Consider the following 17,077-nt stretch of genomic DNA (forward strand, 5'->3'; position numbering starts at 1 on the left):
GACTGATTTTCAACTTGCCGCCTGGACCTTAATCTGGTATCGTGGGACAGCTGCTTGTTATAGCAACTGCCCGATTTTCTGATTCATTGAAATCAATGCAAACGGAAATCGGACTCTTTCGGTAACGGGTGGCTGATCCACAACATAGAAACATAGAAACCTAGAAAATAGATGCAGGAGCAGGCCATTCGGCCCTTCAAGCCTGCACCGTCATTCGATATGATCATGGCTGATCATGCAACCTCAGTACCTCATTCCCGCTTTCTCTCCATACCCCCTGATCCCCTTAGCCGTAAGGGCCACATCTAACTTCCTCTTGAATTAGAACACCAGTTTTTTACACCCGGAGCGAGAGGTTGAAGGTTTACCCTGGTGTCTCTCCCACCTAAGGCTATCTCAACAACAACTTGCATTTATATAGCGCCTTTAACATAGTGAAATGTCCCAATGTGCTTCACAGGAGTATGGTGAGATTTGACACCGAGTCGCAGAGGTAGAAATTGGAGCAGGTGACCAAAAGCTTGGTCAAAGAGGTAGGCTTTAGGGAGCCTCTTGAAGGAGGAAAGAGAGGTAGAGAGGCAGAGAGGTTTAGGCAGGGAGTTCCAGAGCTTGGGGCCTAGGCAACAGAAGGCACGGCCACCGATGGTTGAGCGATTATAATCCGGGATGCTCAAGAGGGCAGAATTTGAGGAGCGCAGATATCTCAGGGGATTGTGAGGCTGAAGCAGATTACAGAGATAGGGAGGGGTGAGGCCATAGAGGGATTTGAACATAAGGATGAGAATTTTGAAATCGAGGCGTTTCTTAATCGGAAGCCAATGTAGGTCAGCGAGCACAGGGTAGATGGGTGAGCGGGACTTGGTGCGAGTTAGGATATGGGCAGGCTCTAGTTTACGCAGGGTAGAATGTGGGATGCCTACCAGGAGTGCGTTGGAATAGTCAAGTGTAGCAGTAACAAAGGCATGGATGAGGGAGACGGGTGATATTACGGAGGTGGAAATAGGCGGTCTTAGTTATGCTGCGGCTATGTGGTCAATAGCTCATTTCAGGGTCAGATATGAGACCAAGGTTGCGAACAGTCCCAGCACAGATCAGGCACACAAGCAGCGACTTGCCTGCTCTGTGGACGCACTGGGCAACACAACTTGCCAATTAAGCCTTGAGTGGAGCCTCGGTATTGCACACATATTGACCTCAAGGTCATCTCCATTTGGCAGTCTATCAGCATTAAAAGAAAGAAAGACTTGCATTTATATAACGCCTTTCATGACCTGAGGTTGCCCCAAACGCTTTACAGCCAATAAAGTAATTGTGGAGTGCAGTCACTGTTGTAATGTGGGAAACGCAGCAGCCAATTTGCGCACAGCAAGCTCCCACAAACAGCAATGTGATAATGACCAGATCATCTGTTTTTAGTGTTCGATGAGGGATAAATATTGGCCAGGACACCGGGGAGAATTCCCCTGGTCCTTTACATCCATCTCAGAGAGCAGACGGGGCCTCGGTTTAACATCTCATCTGAAAGTCGGCACCTCCAACAGTGCAGCACTCCCTCAGCACTGCACTGGAGTGTCAGCCTAGATTTTTGTGCTGAAGTCTCTGGAGTAGGACTTGAACCCACAACCTTCTGACTCAAAGGCAGGGGTGTTACCAACTTGAACCCATCCTTACCAATCGCATAACAACAAACCCTTATGGAAAATGATGAGTTTCTTTGTCAGATGTCAGGTAACACTATCCTCCCAGGTGCCCTACATCTTCACCTTGGGGAATAACTTCCATCCAGTATTATCATCTTTCAGGATTATCCGATTTCTACGTTCCTTCACAACCAGTAATAAAGAACGAAAAGAAATAAAGACTTGCATTTATATAGCGCATTTCATGACCACCAGACGTCTCAAAGCGCTTTACAGCCGATGAAGCACTTTTGGATTGTAGTCACTGTTGTAATGTGGGAAATGCAGCAGCCAACTTGCGCACAGCAAGCTCCCACAAACAGCAATGTGATAATGACCAGATAATCTGTGTATTTGTTGTGTTGATTGAGGGATAAATATTGGCCGGGGCACCAGGGATAACTCCTCTGCTCTTCTTCAAAATATTGTCATGGGATCTTTTAGGTCCACCTGAGAGAGCAGACGGGGCCTCAGTTTAATGTCTCATCCAAAAAACAGCTCCGACAGCACTGCACTGGAATGGAATGTCAGCTTAGATATTCTTGTGCATAGGTCGCTAGGGTGGGACTTGAACCCACAACCTTCCAATCCACAGGCGAGAGTGCTACCCACTGAGCCACAGCTGACACTGGAGTGTGTTTATGAATGCGGCCTATGGTGGACAGGCTGTAATGTGCTGAAAGTAGTATCTATAGATTCATTGCAAGCATTCCCACTCGAAGACCATCAACATGCTACCAACTACAAGTGTCAATTCAGCAAACTAGATTGTGGAGGTGGTGGGGAGAAACTTAAGAGGCACAAATACGTGGTATATGATGTGTAAATTGAGCAGCACAATGCTACAATGTTGCACCTGTCTGACGATGCTTGGTCCTTCCCTGTTATTTCTGCCATGCTTCCTTCACTACGCTGACTGAAAAGCAAATATTTTATTTTAAATCAATGATTAAATACTAATTACAGACAATTCAAAAGTGTTATTACAGTGGTCATTGCTCCCCTAAACCACTCTTGTTGTTCCCAACTTTAGATATTCTGTCCTTAATGCTGTTTCCTCTCCTTGTGTTTTCACTGCGTTGAAATGAAGGCTTGCGCTGTCTCCTGCTCAAATGCATTCTTCCACCAGACTGTTAAGCTGTTGAATTCCTTTCCTTCTTCGCTTTTCCCTTCCTCCTACAGTCTGATAGGTTTCAAAATCCAAGCGTGATGTTGCCTCATCTCCCTCCCACTGTGATGGTGGCCCACACAATGGGTCTTTGTCCTTCAACGTGTTTCTCAATTAAAAAAAAAACTTTAGTGCAAAAAAGAAAGACTTGCATTTATATAACGCCTATCACGACCTCAGGGCGACCTAAAATGCTTTACAGTGAATGAAGTACCTTTTGAAGTGTAGTCACTGTTTAATGTGAGAAACGCAGCAGCCAATTTGCGCACAGCAAGCTCCCACAAACTGCAATGTGATAATGAGCAGATATTCTGTTTTAGTGATGTTGATTGAGGGATAAATATTGGCCAGGACAGTGGGGATAACTCTCCCGCTCATTGAAATAGTGCTATGGGATCTTTTACACCCACCTGAGAGAGCAGATGGGGCCTCAGTTTAATGTCTCATCCAAAAGACAGCACCTCCAACAATGCAGCACTCCCTCAGCAATGCACTGGAGTGTCAGCCTAGATTTTTGTGCTCAAGTCTAAGTGGGACTTGAATCCATAACTTTCTGACTCAGAGGCGAGGGTGCTACCCACTGAGCCACAGCTGACACGGTATAGTTTGGTGATCAATGTATGTTGATGTGTGTTGTTTCCAATCATCGGTATTGTTGTCTGATTAACAAAATTCACTAGTCAGTCGTTTTCATTTTTTTGTGTGGTGTCAGGCAGCATGTAACTCACTTCAGAACAAAGCAACGTGCTTGTTTCAGCTGATCGTGAATTGAGATTATTCTGCCTCACTGCCTGGGAAAATACTTTGCTGCAATATATGATGACCGCTGAGTTTGGATAGCCGACTCTGATGAGCTGTCAGATCTATTGTCTGCTGTAGTTTGAGGCCTGCACTTGCCAGAGTATAAAGTCAGCCTCCAGTGTCAGTCAGGCATCAAGTTCGACCAGCATCAGATCCACAGGTAAGAGACGGAGAGACTGAAAGAGGAGAGCAAGAGATGAGAGAGCACACGAGCAAAAGCAGAATAGAAGGAGCACCTCAAAATGAGGGAGACCTAAAGTGCAAGATCAACTAGGAGAAATAAGACCAAATGTTAAATGATCAAGCAGTATTTTTAAATTGAGTAACCGAGCTGAAGGGCAGAATCCTCAGTAACACCAACAAGGGTGGGAATGGTAGGAGAGAAGGTAGGATGAATTAGGTAGTGTTTCGATAACATTAATTTTGGGTTTTAAAAACCTATAGACTGTAGGAGCAACAGTTCACAAGAGATACAAAGAGTAGTTCGGTTTTAATATATTAGTGGAGGTTAGGCATTGTGGGGGAGCAAGTTGTGGAATGCTCATCGGAGGAGACAGGAGTGAGAGATGCTGAGAATGAAGGACAGAAAATGAGTGAGAACTTGTCACAAGTAGTTTGCATAGAATATTGCTGAGAAATACAGAATGGAATAAATTTATTGGAGGATTTGTTTTTCTGATCATAAGTTGGACAAATGGTTTACTGATTGGAAATGGATTTGCCAGTATTTTCTAATCTCAATTCGATTTGAAGTCATTGGTTTTGCAAATTGATGTGTCTGATCAGACGCCTGTTTGAGAGCATTTACTCATTTTCTGAAATTTGGTTTGTGTCTTGTGCTGTGGTGGGACTTCGAACATGCATCTTTTCTATCTCTTGTTCTCAGCTAGACATCATACCTGACAATACAGAATGTCTCAGACTACGAAGAGCACCACTCAGGAAAAGGGCACTCCTGGTGCCAGTCCTGCCCCTACTCCAGGCTCCAAGACCCCCAAGACCAGAGAACCTGGACTAGGCAACTTCAAGGTGAGTGTAACTCTGTGCTCTAGGCTGGCTTTAGGTGGGCTAGCCCCCCGCAATGTGTCTCAAAACAAAAGGTTTTAGGAACCGGATAGTTGGAGATTCCTCAACGAAGGCGATTGGCAAAAGAACCAAAGGCGACATCAGAAAAAAACTTTGTTTTACCCAGCGAGTGATTGGGATCTGGAATGCACTGCCTGAAATGGTGGTGGAGGCAGACTCAATCACAGCTTTCAAAAGGGAGTTGGATAAGAAATACCTGAAAGAAAAAGTTTTGCAGGGCTGTGGCGAGAGAGCGGGGGAGTGGGCCGAGTGGGCCTAGCCCACTTGCAGAGAGCCGGCACGGGCTCAACGGGCCGAATGGCCTCCTTCTGTGCTGTAACCATTCTATGAACTATTTTTTTTCAAACCTCATGTTGGAAATCTCAAACAATGACTTTGTCACTTTTGGCGAGGAGCAAGTTTGAACCATCTCAGCTGTGATCATCACCCCTGCTGTTACTTTGGAACCAGGTCCAATATGCTTCTGTCATCCTGTGTCTGGGGAAGGGGAAGAAACTCATGAATTGAAATCACAATAGCAGTCATCTAGGACAATGCCCTTCACTTTGAAGAGCTGATCCAACACAGCAAAGAATGATAACACAAGAATCTTAGTGAAAGGTCCTTATGCAAGATATATTTTATCAATATGCAGCCAGATTTCTTTAGAGTGCTCTTTAGTATAGCAAGTAATGTGCTTTATTTTCAAGCAAATATTTAAACACATCGCTCGCTGTATAGGTATGCAGAGAAGCAGATAACAGCAGTACCCTGTATAACCTCCAACTGCCTTGTACTGTGAAGATTGATAGTGTAAGGTGTTTTCCTGCTTTACAACTTTGTAGTCCTCAGAGATTTCTTGAGTGCGCAAGTAGGTGGAAGTCTTGCGTACAAAATAATGTGACATGAAATATTATGTATCATGTTTTGTTAGTATTCATGAACCTGGTAGCATAGCCCTGAATTTCCGCAAGGTTCTCGCGATCTCCTGCGGTAAATTTGGTGGAAGAAACGGTGTAAGCGGCTGCCTTTAGCTATTTATGCTGTTTTCTGGGGGCTCCACTGATCTTGCACCAAAGAACCGCAACTCCCACCCCCGGATGTCCATTCAGAAATATATTTTATGAAGCTATCGTACATATTTATTTATTCATTCCATGAGCATCGCTGGCAAGGCCAGCATTTATTGGCCATCCCTAACTGCCCTTGAGAAGGTGGTGGTGAGCCGCCTTCTTGAGCCACAGAGGGCAGTTAAGAGTCAACCACATTTCTGTGTGTCTGGAGTCACATATAGGCCAGACCGGGTAAGGACGGCAGATTTCTTTCCCTGTAAGGACACTAATGAACCAGATGCGTTTTTCTGACAATCTGGTAGTTTCATGGCCACTTTTACCAATACTAGTTTTTTTAAATTCCAGATTTATTTAATTAACTGAATTTAAATTCCCCAGCTGCCGTGGTGGGATTTGAACCCAGGCCTCTGGATCATTAGTCCTAACCTACTGGATAACTAATGCAGCAACATAAACACTATGCTACTGTACCCCCATAGTGCTAAATTAGGGGCCAGTTGTGGGCAGAAAGCCTTTGCCCACTGGAGTGAGCCTGGCCCCAATTCAGGAACTGATGATAGCTTTCATCTGGTCAATCTGGACTGGATTTGAACCCACAACCCCCAGGCGAAAGGCCAGTAGTGAATGTACCACAGCAGCCTCCAACATACTTCTTAAGATAAATCATGTATTCTCACTTTACAGATTGCTGTGTTGCAAAAAAGCAGAACAAATAGGTTCCCGCACGGCCAGCCGTTCCTTCCTCCCCAGGGCATTTGAATAGATAGCAGCCTTGTAGCATCAGTGTTAAAATAACACTGGTCAGCCTCTGAAACAGGGACGAATCCATTGCCTGTTGCCTGACTGTCTCCATCCCTTTTGCTACAGATCTTCATTTATGAACAGGAGAACTTCCAGGGCCGGTTCATGGAGTTTTCCACCGAGTGCGTGAACCTGTGCGATCGCAACTTCGACAGAGTGGGCAGTGTGCGCGTAGACTGTGGACCGTAAGTTACCCTCAAAGGAACGAAAACATGGCGGGGGGGCCAGTGACCAATGGAGATGGGGCACCCTCTCGTGGCTGCATGGTTGTGGCCTTGAGATGTGGTCCGTCCAACTCCTAAACCCAACAGGCACACGTGTGAGGATTGTTGGCAGGGCAGCTAGGTGTCACTTATTATAGTACAGGTCAGTGGAGGGGCGGAGTGCAATGGAGTGCACTTTGGAGCCTCAATATGAAGCTCCTCAGAGTGAAAACCTCTACTGAATCATTGTATGTTAGAGCTGTCAAATACAAGCTGGGTATCTCCCCTTAGTATAAAAATATAAGAAATAGGTACAGGAGTAGGCCAGATGGCCCCTCGAGCCTGCTCCGCCATTCAATAAGATCATGGCTGATCTGATCATGGACTCAGCTCCACTTCCCTGCCCGCCCCCCATAACTTGCAAGAGTCCAAATTATAGAGGCTCGGAGCGTCACACACACTTGTTCTCTCAGGACTGTAGATCAGTGACTCCTACTGAGATCACAGCACGAGCAAGTGGAACATGCAGGGAGATGGGGAAAGAGCGGGGAAGTGGGACTAACTGGATTGCTTTTCGAAAGAGCCAGCACCGGCTCGATGGGCCGAATGGCCTCATTCTGTTCTGTACTGTATATCCTCACCAATGGAGGATAGGGAACGCATTGTCTCGACTATGATGATCTCGAACATCGATTCCAGACAACTGGGGGAAACTTCAGGGAACATCATTAAGTGGTGTCAGCTGTGGCTCAGCAGGTAGCATGCCCACCTTGAGGTCAGAAGGTTATGGGTTCAAGTCCCACTCTAGGAACGTGAGCACAAAAAGATCCAAGGTGACACTCAAGTGCGGTGCTGTTTTTCGGATTAAATACGAAACTGAGGCCCCCTCTGCTTTCTCAGGTGGACGTAAAAGATCCCATGGCGCTATTGTGACGAAGAGCAGGGGAGCTATCCCTGGTGTCCTGGCCAATATTTATCCCTCAATAACAAAAAAACCCCCAGATTATCTGGTCATTATCATATTGCTGTTTGTGGGAGCTTGCTGTGCACAATTTGGCTGCCGTGTTTCCTACAATACAACTGTGACTACACTCCAAAAATACTCCGATGGTCGTGAAAGACGCTATAGAAATGCAATTGTTCCTTGTTTAATAAATGTTGTCCTTCTCTTTTTCGAGCCTCATTTGCTTCTATTTTATCTTGTAGCTGGGTTGCCTTTGAGCAGACTAATTTCCGCGGGGAGATGTTCATCCTGGAGAAGGGCGAGTACCCACGCTGGGATTCCTGGTCAAACAGCTACAGGAGTGACCGCTTCATGTCCTTCCGTCCAGTCTGCATGGTGAGTCACTCACGCTTGGGAGAAAAAATTGACAGTTTGTGCCGAAACAAACCAGTCTATCATACGTAAAAGATATTTTCATGGAAATCACCTCTTTTGTGTCAACAGCTCTTAACTCTCCATAATGTCCACGTTAGTTCCAGATTTGAATTCTGCGCCGATATTTGGGGAGGATGTTGTAAATCATCTCTTACATCCCCTCGGCAGAATACAGGAAAAAAGCTTATCATACGATAGGACCCATCGCCCACCTCTAAACTCCTCAGTCCGAACCTTTCTTGTCTCCCTCTATATTAATGACCATTGTTTTTGTCTTTGGTTGCTCCTAAGCTTCGAATATTCCCTTCCCTCCAAACTCTTCTTCACTCCTGCATCCTCGCTGCCTTCCAAATGGAGACTCGTTGCGCTGTCTCATACTGGAACTGTTCCTTCCCCAGCACATCAGGACTCTGGAACTCCTTACTTCCCACAGTAGTCCCTTCGTCACGCAATCTGCAGGCTTTTAAAACTTAAACCTGTTGTCACATCATCACCAACGTTCCCGTTTAGCCGCAGCCTGGAGCTTCCGCGCAGTCGGCTCACCGGCTTTTAAATGGAGCAAACGGCACAAGTGCGGAAATTTACACAGGATTACATGGGATCTACGGCACAGAAACAAGCCATTCAGCCCAACCAGTCCATGCCGGTGTTTATGCTCCACTCGAGCCTCCTCCCGTCTTTCCTCATCTAACTCTATCAGCATAACCCTCTATTACATCCTCCCTCATGCTTATCTAGCCTCCCCTTAAATGCATCCATACTATTCGCTTCAACCACTCCCTATAGCAGCGAGTTCCACATTTTCACCGCTCTCTGGGTAAAGAAGTTTCTTCTGAATTCCCTATTGGATTTCTTGGTGACTATCAAAGATTGATGGCCTCTAGTTATGCTCTTCCTCACAAGTGGAACAATTCTCTCTGCATCCACTCTATCAAAACCTTTCATCATTTTAAAGACCTCTATTAGGTCACCCCTCAGCCTTCTTTCTTCAGGAGAAAAGAGACCCAGCCTGTTCATCCTTTCCTGATACGTATACCCTCGCATTTCTGGTATCATCCTTGTGAGTCTGAAATTGGAATGGGCGTAACCCATTAAAGGGGCCGCATACCCCAAAAATAAATGAGAGGGAATATTGATCATCATTACCTCATCTTCCTTTCCACTCTTTTCACCAGTGATGGTGTCCTGCACTTCGGGCTTTGACTGTTCATCTAGATTTCTCAATTAAAAAAAAAGCCTCACAGATGAGATTTTTGTTAAACTAACATTTGATTGACACTCCCGTATAATGAAATATCTATAAATTAAGGCAGCTGAAAAAGGACAATGCGTTTTTATTTACTTCGCTAACAGTTTTTTTCATATTGCTTCCAAGGATAACCAAGAACACAAAATCTGCCTGTTTGAGATTGTTGAGTTCCAAGGCAACAAGATGGAGATTACTGAGGATGATGTACCCAGCCTGTGGGCTTATGGATTCTGTGACCGCGTGGGCAGTGTGAAGGTCCCCAGTGGCACGTGAGTAACTCCAGCACTAATTCACTTAATGAGTGCAAACATCATGGGGAGAAACGGGAGCTCATCCTTGAGCAAGTTCATATAAGAATGCTGCAGCTCCTGTGTGTCATACCTTGAGGCAGCGGTCTAATGGCTGTCCCGTGGACAAGCATTATTAGCAGATTGAAGAAGCACTGTGGCTCTGTTTGTCTGCCTTGCCGAACCTGAGCTTCAGGACGACGGAGAGAAGCTCTGACGAGGGGAAGTGGGATCTGTAAAGAGAAAAGGTGTCATTCAATTTAAAACAAACAAGCAAAGCAATTGGCTTACCCTGGAACCCATGTACAAATTTGAGCCTGGTTTCGCTTGGTGATTGTCTTCTCTCACCCAGTTTTCACTCCGCTCCTGAAAGGGTTGGGTTACAGTTCCATGAATGCTGGTTGGATGCCAGTTGGACATCCTTCATCAATGAGTGTTGGTGGGCCATGTAACTCTGGGAGGGGCTTCCCACCCGAGCGTGATCTTGTCCTCACCTGATAGCCGCCAATGCACAGTTTCTTAGCACGAGTGACTAGACAGTGACTGGAAGCAAGATCTCACACATACGAACAATGATGGACAGGTAAAGACTCTCTGGTCTATCGAGCCTGTCCCACACAATTGCGATACCTTGTGTATCACAACATATGCACTCCACCCCACCCAAAACCATGTGATCTCCTGGGAGCGGCAAAAAAAACAGATAAAAAAACCCAGGCCAATTTGGGAAAAAAAAAATCGGGGAAATTCCTCTCCGACCCATCTTGGCGATTGAAACTAGTCCAGGAGATCACTCCGGCCGTGAATTCCCCGCAGTACCTACCTTCTGCAAGAGGTGATCTCCGCCGCAACCAGACACAAATCCAGAGTCTGACTGGCTTTCCTCTTATCCCAGGAATGCGGACGCCGTCTGAAAATCGGCAGAGACGAGAAGTCGCGCCCGAGACCCTCCTGGCCAGTGTGACACAGCTCTCGACTGGGTAGCGGGTTTAGTATAAAAACAGGAAACGCTGGGAATCTCAGCGGGTCAGGCAGCATCTGTGGAGAGAGAGAGAGAGAAACAGAGTTAACGTTTCGGGTTGGTGACCCTTTGTCAGAACTGGAAAAGTTCGAGGTGTAACAGGTTCTTAAGGAAGTGCATGGGGGGGGGGGGGGGCACTGAAAGGGTGGAAGGGGAGGAAAGAACAAAAGGGAAGGTCGGTGATCGGGTGGAAGACAGGAGAGATTAGAGAGACAAAAGAGGCAATGGGCAAAAATGAGATGGTAAAGGCACAAGTTAAGGAAACAAAAGATGAGTCTAGATAGGGGCGTGAATGGCGGAATGATCACCAGCTGCTGTGGGAAAGAGAAAAAAAAGTGCGGGGAGAGAGAGAGGTTTAGTGCTTTTAGTAGCTGAGGTTCTGGGGGTGGGGGAGGGTATGATGCACTGTCAACCCCTGATGCATTTCAGCAGAACATTTGATCTGTTGGTGGGTGGGGAGGGGTGGGGGAGCCGGGTCTCAGCGGAGTGACCGACACTGGATTGGTGATGATGTTTTCCCCCTCCCTGTTGCAGGTGGGTTGGTTACCAGTACCCTGGATACAGAGGATACCAGTACCTGTTCGAGATGGGAGATTACAAACACTGGAATGAGTGGAGTGCCCAGCAGCCCCAGATTCAATCCATCCGCCGCCTCAGAGACATGCAGTGGCACCAGAAAGGCTGCTTCCAGTTCGCCACTAAGTGAGGAAACAGTCGGCTCCGCTAGCTGATGGGAAAAGCTGATGCAGCTCGTTTATTTGATGGGATCTTTTTAAGTTGAAGGTTCCAATCGCTATTTTTAACTCACTCTGGTCAGCTAATTTTTCTGCACTTTACAATGTAAAGCAGATTTTTCAGAATCCAAAATATACTTTTATGATGCCAATAAAAAAAGTGGATAAAAGTTAACGCCTCTGACTGGTTCATGCAGCCGTTCCCTGAAGCGTTTTCCCCTTTCATATGAATTAGGAACAGGAGTGGGCCATTCGGCCCCTCGAGCCTGCTCCGCCATTCAATAAGATCATGGCTGATCTTCTACCTCAACCCCACTTTCCTGCACTTTCCCCATATCCCTTGCTTCCCTTAATATTCAAAAATCTATTGACCTCTGTATGCTCAATGACTGAAGCTCCATAGCCCTCTGGGGTAGAGAATTCCAAAGATTCATCACCCCCCTGAGTGAAGAAGTTTCTCCACATCTCAGTCCTAAATGTCTGACCCCTTATTCTGAGACTGTGACCCCTGGTTTTAGACTCCCCAGCCAGGGGCAACATCCTCCCTGCATCTACCTGTTAAACTCTGTAAGAATGTTTGCATGTTTCGATGAGATCACATCTCATTCTTCCAAACTCGTTTTCCCCCCTCCTCTCCCAAAGATGTAGGCTCCTGGTGGGATTGGGTTCCATGCGTGCAGGCAACCTTCCAGCACTTTGCTCAAGTGACCATTCTTCATATGCCTGCCCAAACAGTGCGCGCTGACAGGACACCTGACTACATTGACAGTGAGTCTAGGCCTGTCTGTACACACACACACTTTACCGCAAGGTCTATGGACGGCAATCAGGAGCGCAAACTTCAGCTGGCTTCTCTCTGCTTCCTAGCCAAGAAAGAAAGACTTGCATTTATATAGCGCCTTTCACGATCACCAGACGTCTCAAAGCACTTTGCAGCCAATGAAGTACTTTTGAAGTGTAGTCACTGTTGTAATGTGGGAAACGCCAATTTGCGCACAGCAAGCTCCCACAAATAGCAATGTGATAATGACCAGAAAATCTGTTTTTAGTGATGTTGATTGAGGGATAAATATTGGCCCCAGGACACCGGGGAGAATTCCCCTGCTCTTCTTCGAAATAGTGCCACGGGATCTTTTACATCCACCTGAGAGAGCAGACAGGGCCTCGGTTTAACGTCTCATCCGAAAGTTGGCACCTCCCACAGTGCAGCACTCCCTCAGCACTGCACTGGAGTGTCAGCCTAGATTTTTGTGCTCAAGTCCCTAGAGTGGGACTTGAATTCGGCAGCCATGTGTTGCTTAGACCGGTTGTGTCGCGACTGCCATTCAGCAAAGAGCTTGAAACAAAATCCAGTGGCAAGGTGAACCAGGACAACTGGAGACCAGCTCTGCTGCACGGACCTAGTGCGCACACATATCGCAGTTTGGGCTGGCCCGTGCTGTCCCTGGGCCCTCGGCTCTTCTGGGCCCCGTACCTTCATTTGCCGTACCGATCTCTCGCCGCTCCTCTGCCACAAACATTCACTGCAGAATACACCCTCGGCCTCTTTTTGCCCCCTCCCTTCTTTTGGCCATTGCATCACTGCTTAACCGGCTTATATGTCTGTCCATAACCATTTTCATTATTTCCACTGGATAAAGGCCGAGCTCTGTCAAGCCCGTGTGGTGGCTGATGTGCAACGGTCAATTGGAGTTCAGGACTGGAATATCGGGTCCTTCATTGAAACACTCGTGAACCCATGTGGAAGCAAGTCATCCTCGTTCGAGGAACCGCCAATGGTGATGGAAACAAATTACTTTACCGTCATAAATGTGATTGTTCAACAGAATATTCGATTTAATCTTTCATAATCACAGATCTTCTGCAAGAAGCTGGAATTTATCAATTTTCCTGTGGTCTTTGAGTCATTGCTGTGCCAGCTGTGGCTCAGTGGGTAGCCCTCTCGCCTCTGAGTCAGAAGGTTGTGGGTCCGAGTCTCACTCCAGGGACTTGAGCACATAAATCTAGGCTGACACTCCAGTGCAGTGCTGAGGGAGTGCCGCACTGTCGGAGGTGCCCTCTTTCAGAGAGTAGACGTTAAGCCGAGGCCCCGTCTGCTCTCTCAGATGGATGTAAAAGATCCCGTGGCACTATTTCGAAGAACAGCATGACAGTTCACCCCGACGTCGTGTGTGCACATGTGTAAATTAGGTGACAACAGAGTCAGATTCTGGAGAAAATTACAGGACTGGAAAATACTCAAAATCTATCAGGCCAGTCCGGAGGTGATTAGTGCCTCCAGCCATCCAGCCAGTTCTCCTGTGACTTTTTCAACACTACCTGCTTCCGCTGACTCTCGGGGACGTCCATTCCAAATGTTCAGCACCTTCTGCGTGAAGTGGTTCAATCTAAACTATCTTGGCTCATCTGAGCTTCAGCCTGGTTCTAGAGTTTGTGGCGATCGCGAACATATTTATCAGGTTTCAATTCCCTTTAGAATCTTGAGTACAGGATCTCCCCTGAGTCAAGTAAGAAATAGGAACAGAAGTAGACCATACAGTCCCTCGAGCCTGCTCCGCCATTCAATAAGATCATGGCTGATCTGATCATGGACTCGGCTCCATTTCCCCGCCCACTCCCCAAAACCCCTTATCCCTTTATCATTTAAGAAACTGTCTATATCGGTCTTAAATTTATTCAATGTCCCAGCTTCCACAGCTCTCTGAGGCAGCGAATTCCAGAGATTTACAATCCTCAGAAGAAATTTCTCCTCATCTCGGTTTTAAATGGGCGCCCCTTTATTCTAAGACCACGCCCTCTAGTTCTAGTCTCCCCCATCAGTGGAAACATCCACCTTGTCAAGTCCCCTCATAATCTTATACGTTTCGATACGATCACCACTCATTCTTCTGAATCCCAATGAGTAGAGGCCCAACCTGCTCAACCTTTCCTCATAAGTCAACCCCCTCATCCCCAAAATCAACCCACTGAACCTTCTCTGAACTGCCTCCAAAGCAAGTATATCCTATCTATCCCTTTGTCGGCCAATCCTCAAGTTCTGTAACCTCTCCTCATCGCTCAGATGCCTTACACAACTTGGGCTAGAAATTCACCTCCTTTGCGCCTCCGGTGGGCGATAACGAGGCACTACCGGCTTTAAGACCGGGCGCGGCGAGAGAGTACCGACGCCCGCGGAATTTCCCGTGGAGATTTGCGGCGGCGGCAACCCCTAGCGCCCGGAGATCGTGACGTCACCGTGATGCGCGTGGCCTCGGTAGCCCGATCTACGGTTCCGCCCCCTGCAGCATCGCCGGGCGACAACACCGACAGCCGCAGGAGGCTTTGTTAGTGGGGGGGGGGGGGGGCGGGGGTCTGCCCCTCGGGGAGTGGTGGTTAAAAGTAACTCCGGTTGTGTTCAATCAAAACATTATTTTTTTTTACCCCTTAGGCTGTGGTTTCAACACCTTGATGTGCCCTGCGGCGATCGTTCAGCCCTGCGCTCTGCTCGAGTGCTTGGGGCCGATCGCCGCGGATCGCTGCTGCCATCAGTGACGAGGGACATGGTTGAAAATGCAGCGCCCGCAGTGATGGGCCTTCCCTTTAAGGGAGGGAAGAAGCCTCCGTTCCCGGCGGTGCCACCCTCGACACTGGGCCGCACTGCGCCACTACCGCCCCTCTTGCCGGCTTTCGCGCTCCATGGGACGTGGTAGCTCTTGGTTTGGTACTCCACTTCCCTCCTGGAGCGCTACGCCGGAAGTTCGTGTCAGAGTCAGCCGCCTAGCGCCCGGCGTTACTTGACCACAAAAGTTATCGCCTCCATTGGGTCGCTACACAATTTCCCCCCCTTAAGTATCAGTTGGGCTCAGGTGACCTCACTGCCTGCCATCCGGCTATTTGACAGTGGAGGGCGTCACAGCCAAACTGATCAGCTCAGTTAAGGCATCCAGGTTTCACACATACAAAGAAAGAAAGACTTGAATTTATACAGCACCGGATGTCCCAAAGCGCTTTACAGGCCAATGAAGTACAGTCGCTGTTGTAATGCAGGAAACGCAGCAGCCAATTTGCGCACAGCAAGCTCCCACAAACAGCAACGTGATAAATGACCAGATAATCTGTTTTTTGTTATGTTGATTGAAGAAAAGTCATTTCTGCTAGAATACTGAGAGCTGCCAACACCCACAGAACTGCCCCCGGAAAGAGTCCGTGCCTTTCAGTGAAAGGAGCAGGAGAAATGTTTTTGGGGCAGGGGTTTCAATTATTCACGTGACCTTCTGAGTTGCGTTCCCTCACCCCCCCCACCCCCCCGAAAGAACAGTGATCGTACCTTCATCCGGGCAATAATCTTACACACCAACCACTTCTTCCAAGGAGGCCCCTTGAATCTCCTGAGGAGAGCATGAGAACAGCCGGTGTCCGACCTGCCGTGTGTCAGCGTGACTGCCACAGAGACTGGTTCCCATGACAACGCGCTGAGGAGCAGCGGCAGCTGAGGAGAAGCAGCTGGTGAAGAACCATGAGCTGGTGGGGGAGGCACTTACACAATCCGCTGGTACCGTGGGATTCACCCATTGCCCACTTGCATTTCAACATAAGGGAAAAGAAAGACTTGCATTTATAGAAACATAGAAAATAGGTGCAGGAGCAGGCCATTCGGCCCTTCTAGCCTGCACCGCCATTCAATGAGTTCATGGCTGAACATGCAACTTCAGTACCCCATTCCTGCTTTCTCGCCATACCCCTTGATCCCCCTAGTAGTAAGGACTACATCTAACTCCCTTTTGAATATATTTAGTGAATTGGCCTCAACAACTTTCTGTGGTAGAGAATTCCACAGGTTCACCAATCTCTGGGTGAAGAAGTTCCTCCTCATCTCAGTCCTAAATGGCTTACCCCTTATCCTTAGACTGTGTCCCCTGGTTCTGGACTTCCCCAACATTGGGAACATTCTTCCTGCATCTAACCTGTCTAACCCCATCAGAATTTTAAACGTTTCTATGAGGTCCCCTCTCATTCTTCTGAACTCCAGTAAATACAAGCCCAGTTGATCCAGTCTTTCTTGATAGGTCAGTCCCGTCATTCCGGGCATCAGTCTGGTGAACCTTCGCTGCGCTCCCTCAATAGCAAGAATGTCCTTCCTCAGGTTAGGCGACCAAAACTGTACACAATACTCCAGGTGTGGCCTCACCAAGGCCCTGTACAACTGTAGCAACACCTCCCTGCCCCTGTACTCAAATTCCCTCGCTATGAAGGCCAACATGCCATTTGCTTTCTTAACCGCCTGTTGTACCTGTATGCCAACCTTCAATGAGTGATGTACCATGACACCCAGGTCTCTTTGCACCTCCCCTTTTCCTAATCTGTCACCATTCAGATAATAGTCTGTCTCTCTGTTTTTACCACCAAAGTGGATAACCTCACATTTATCCACATTATACTTCATCTGCCATGCATTTGCCCACTCACCTAACCTATCCAAGTCGCTCTGCAGCCTCATAGCATCCTCCTCGCAGCTCACACTGCCACCCAACTTAGTGTCATCCGCAAATTTGGAGATACTACATTTAATCCCCTTGTCTAAATCATTAATGTACAGTGTAAACAGCTGGGGCCCCAGCACAGAACCTTGCAGTACCCCA

At 47.5% G+C, this 17,077-nt stretch overlaps 1 protein-coding gene across 3 annotated transcripts in view; it reads left to right on the forward strand.

The window, feature by feature from the left end:
* The window catches only part of crybb1 (crystallin, beta B1), a 60,902-nt gene extending 49,419 nt beyond the window's left edge, over positions 1-11,483 (forward strand). For 2 of the 3 annotated variants that reach the window (XM_070888016.1, XM_070888017.1), the window contains exons 2-6: positions 4,535-4,677; positions 6,654-6,772; positions 7,997-8,129; positions 9,544-9,686; positions 11,260-11,483. In XM_070888016.1, coding sequence (XP_070744117.1) covers positions 4,561-4,677; positions 6,654-6,772; positions 7,997-8,129; positions 9,544-9,686; positions 11,260-11,431 — 684 coding nt within the window. In that variant the 5' untranslated portion in view covers positions 4,535-4,560 and the 3' untranslated portion in view covers positions 11,432-11,483. Of the gene's footprint in view, positions 1-3,791; positions 3,809-4,534; positions 4,678-6,653; positions 6,773-7,996; positions 8,130-9,543; positions 9,687-11,259 lie in introns of those variants that run through there. The other variant, XM_070888018.1, reaches the window with a different exon arrangement.
* Positions 11,484-17,077: the final 5,594 nt, after the last annotated feature.

Source organism: Pristiophorus japonicus, chromosome 8 (genome assembly GCF_044704955.1).
Source record: "Pristiophorus japonicus isolate sPriJap1 chromosome 8, sPriJap1.hap1, whole genome shotgun sequence".
Taxonomy (NCBI): Eukaryota; Metazoa; Chordata; class Chondrichthyes; family Pristiophoridae; genus Pristiophorus; species Pristiophorus japonicus.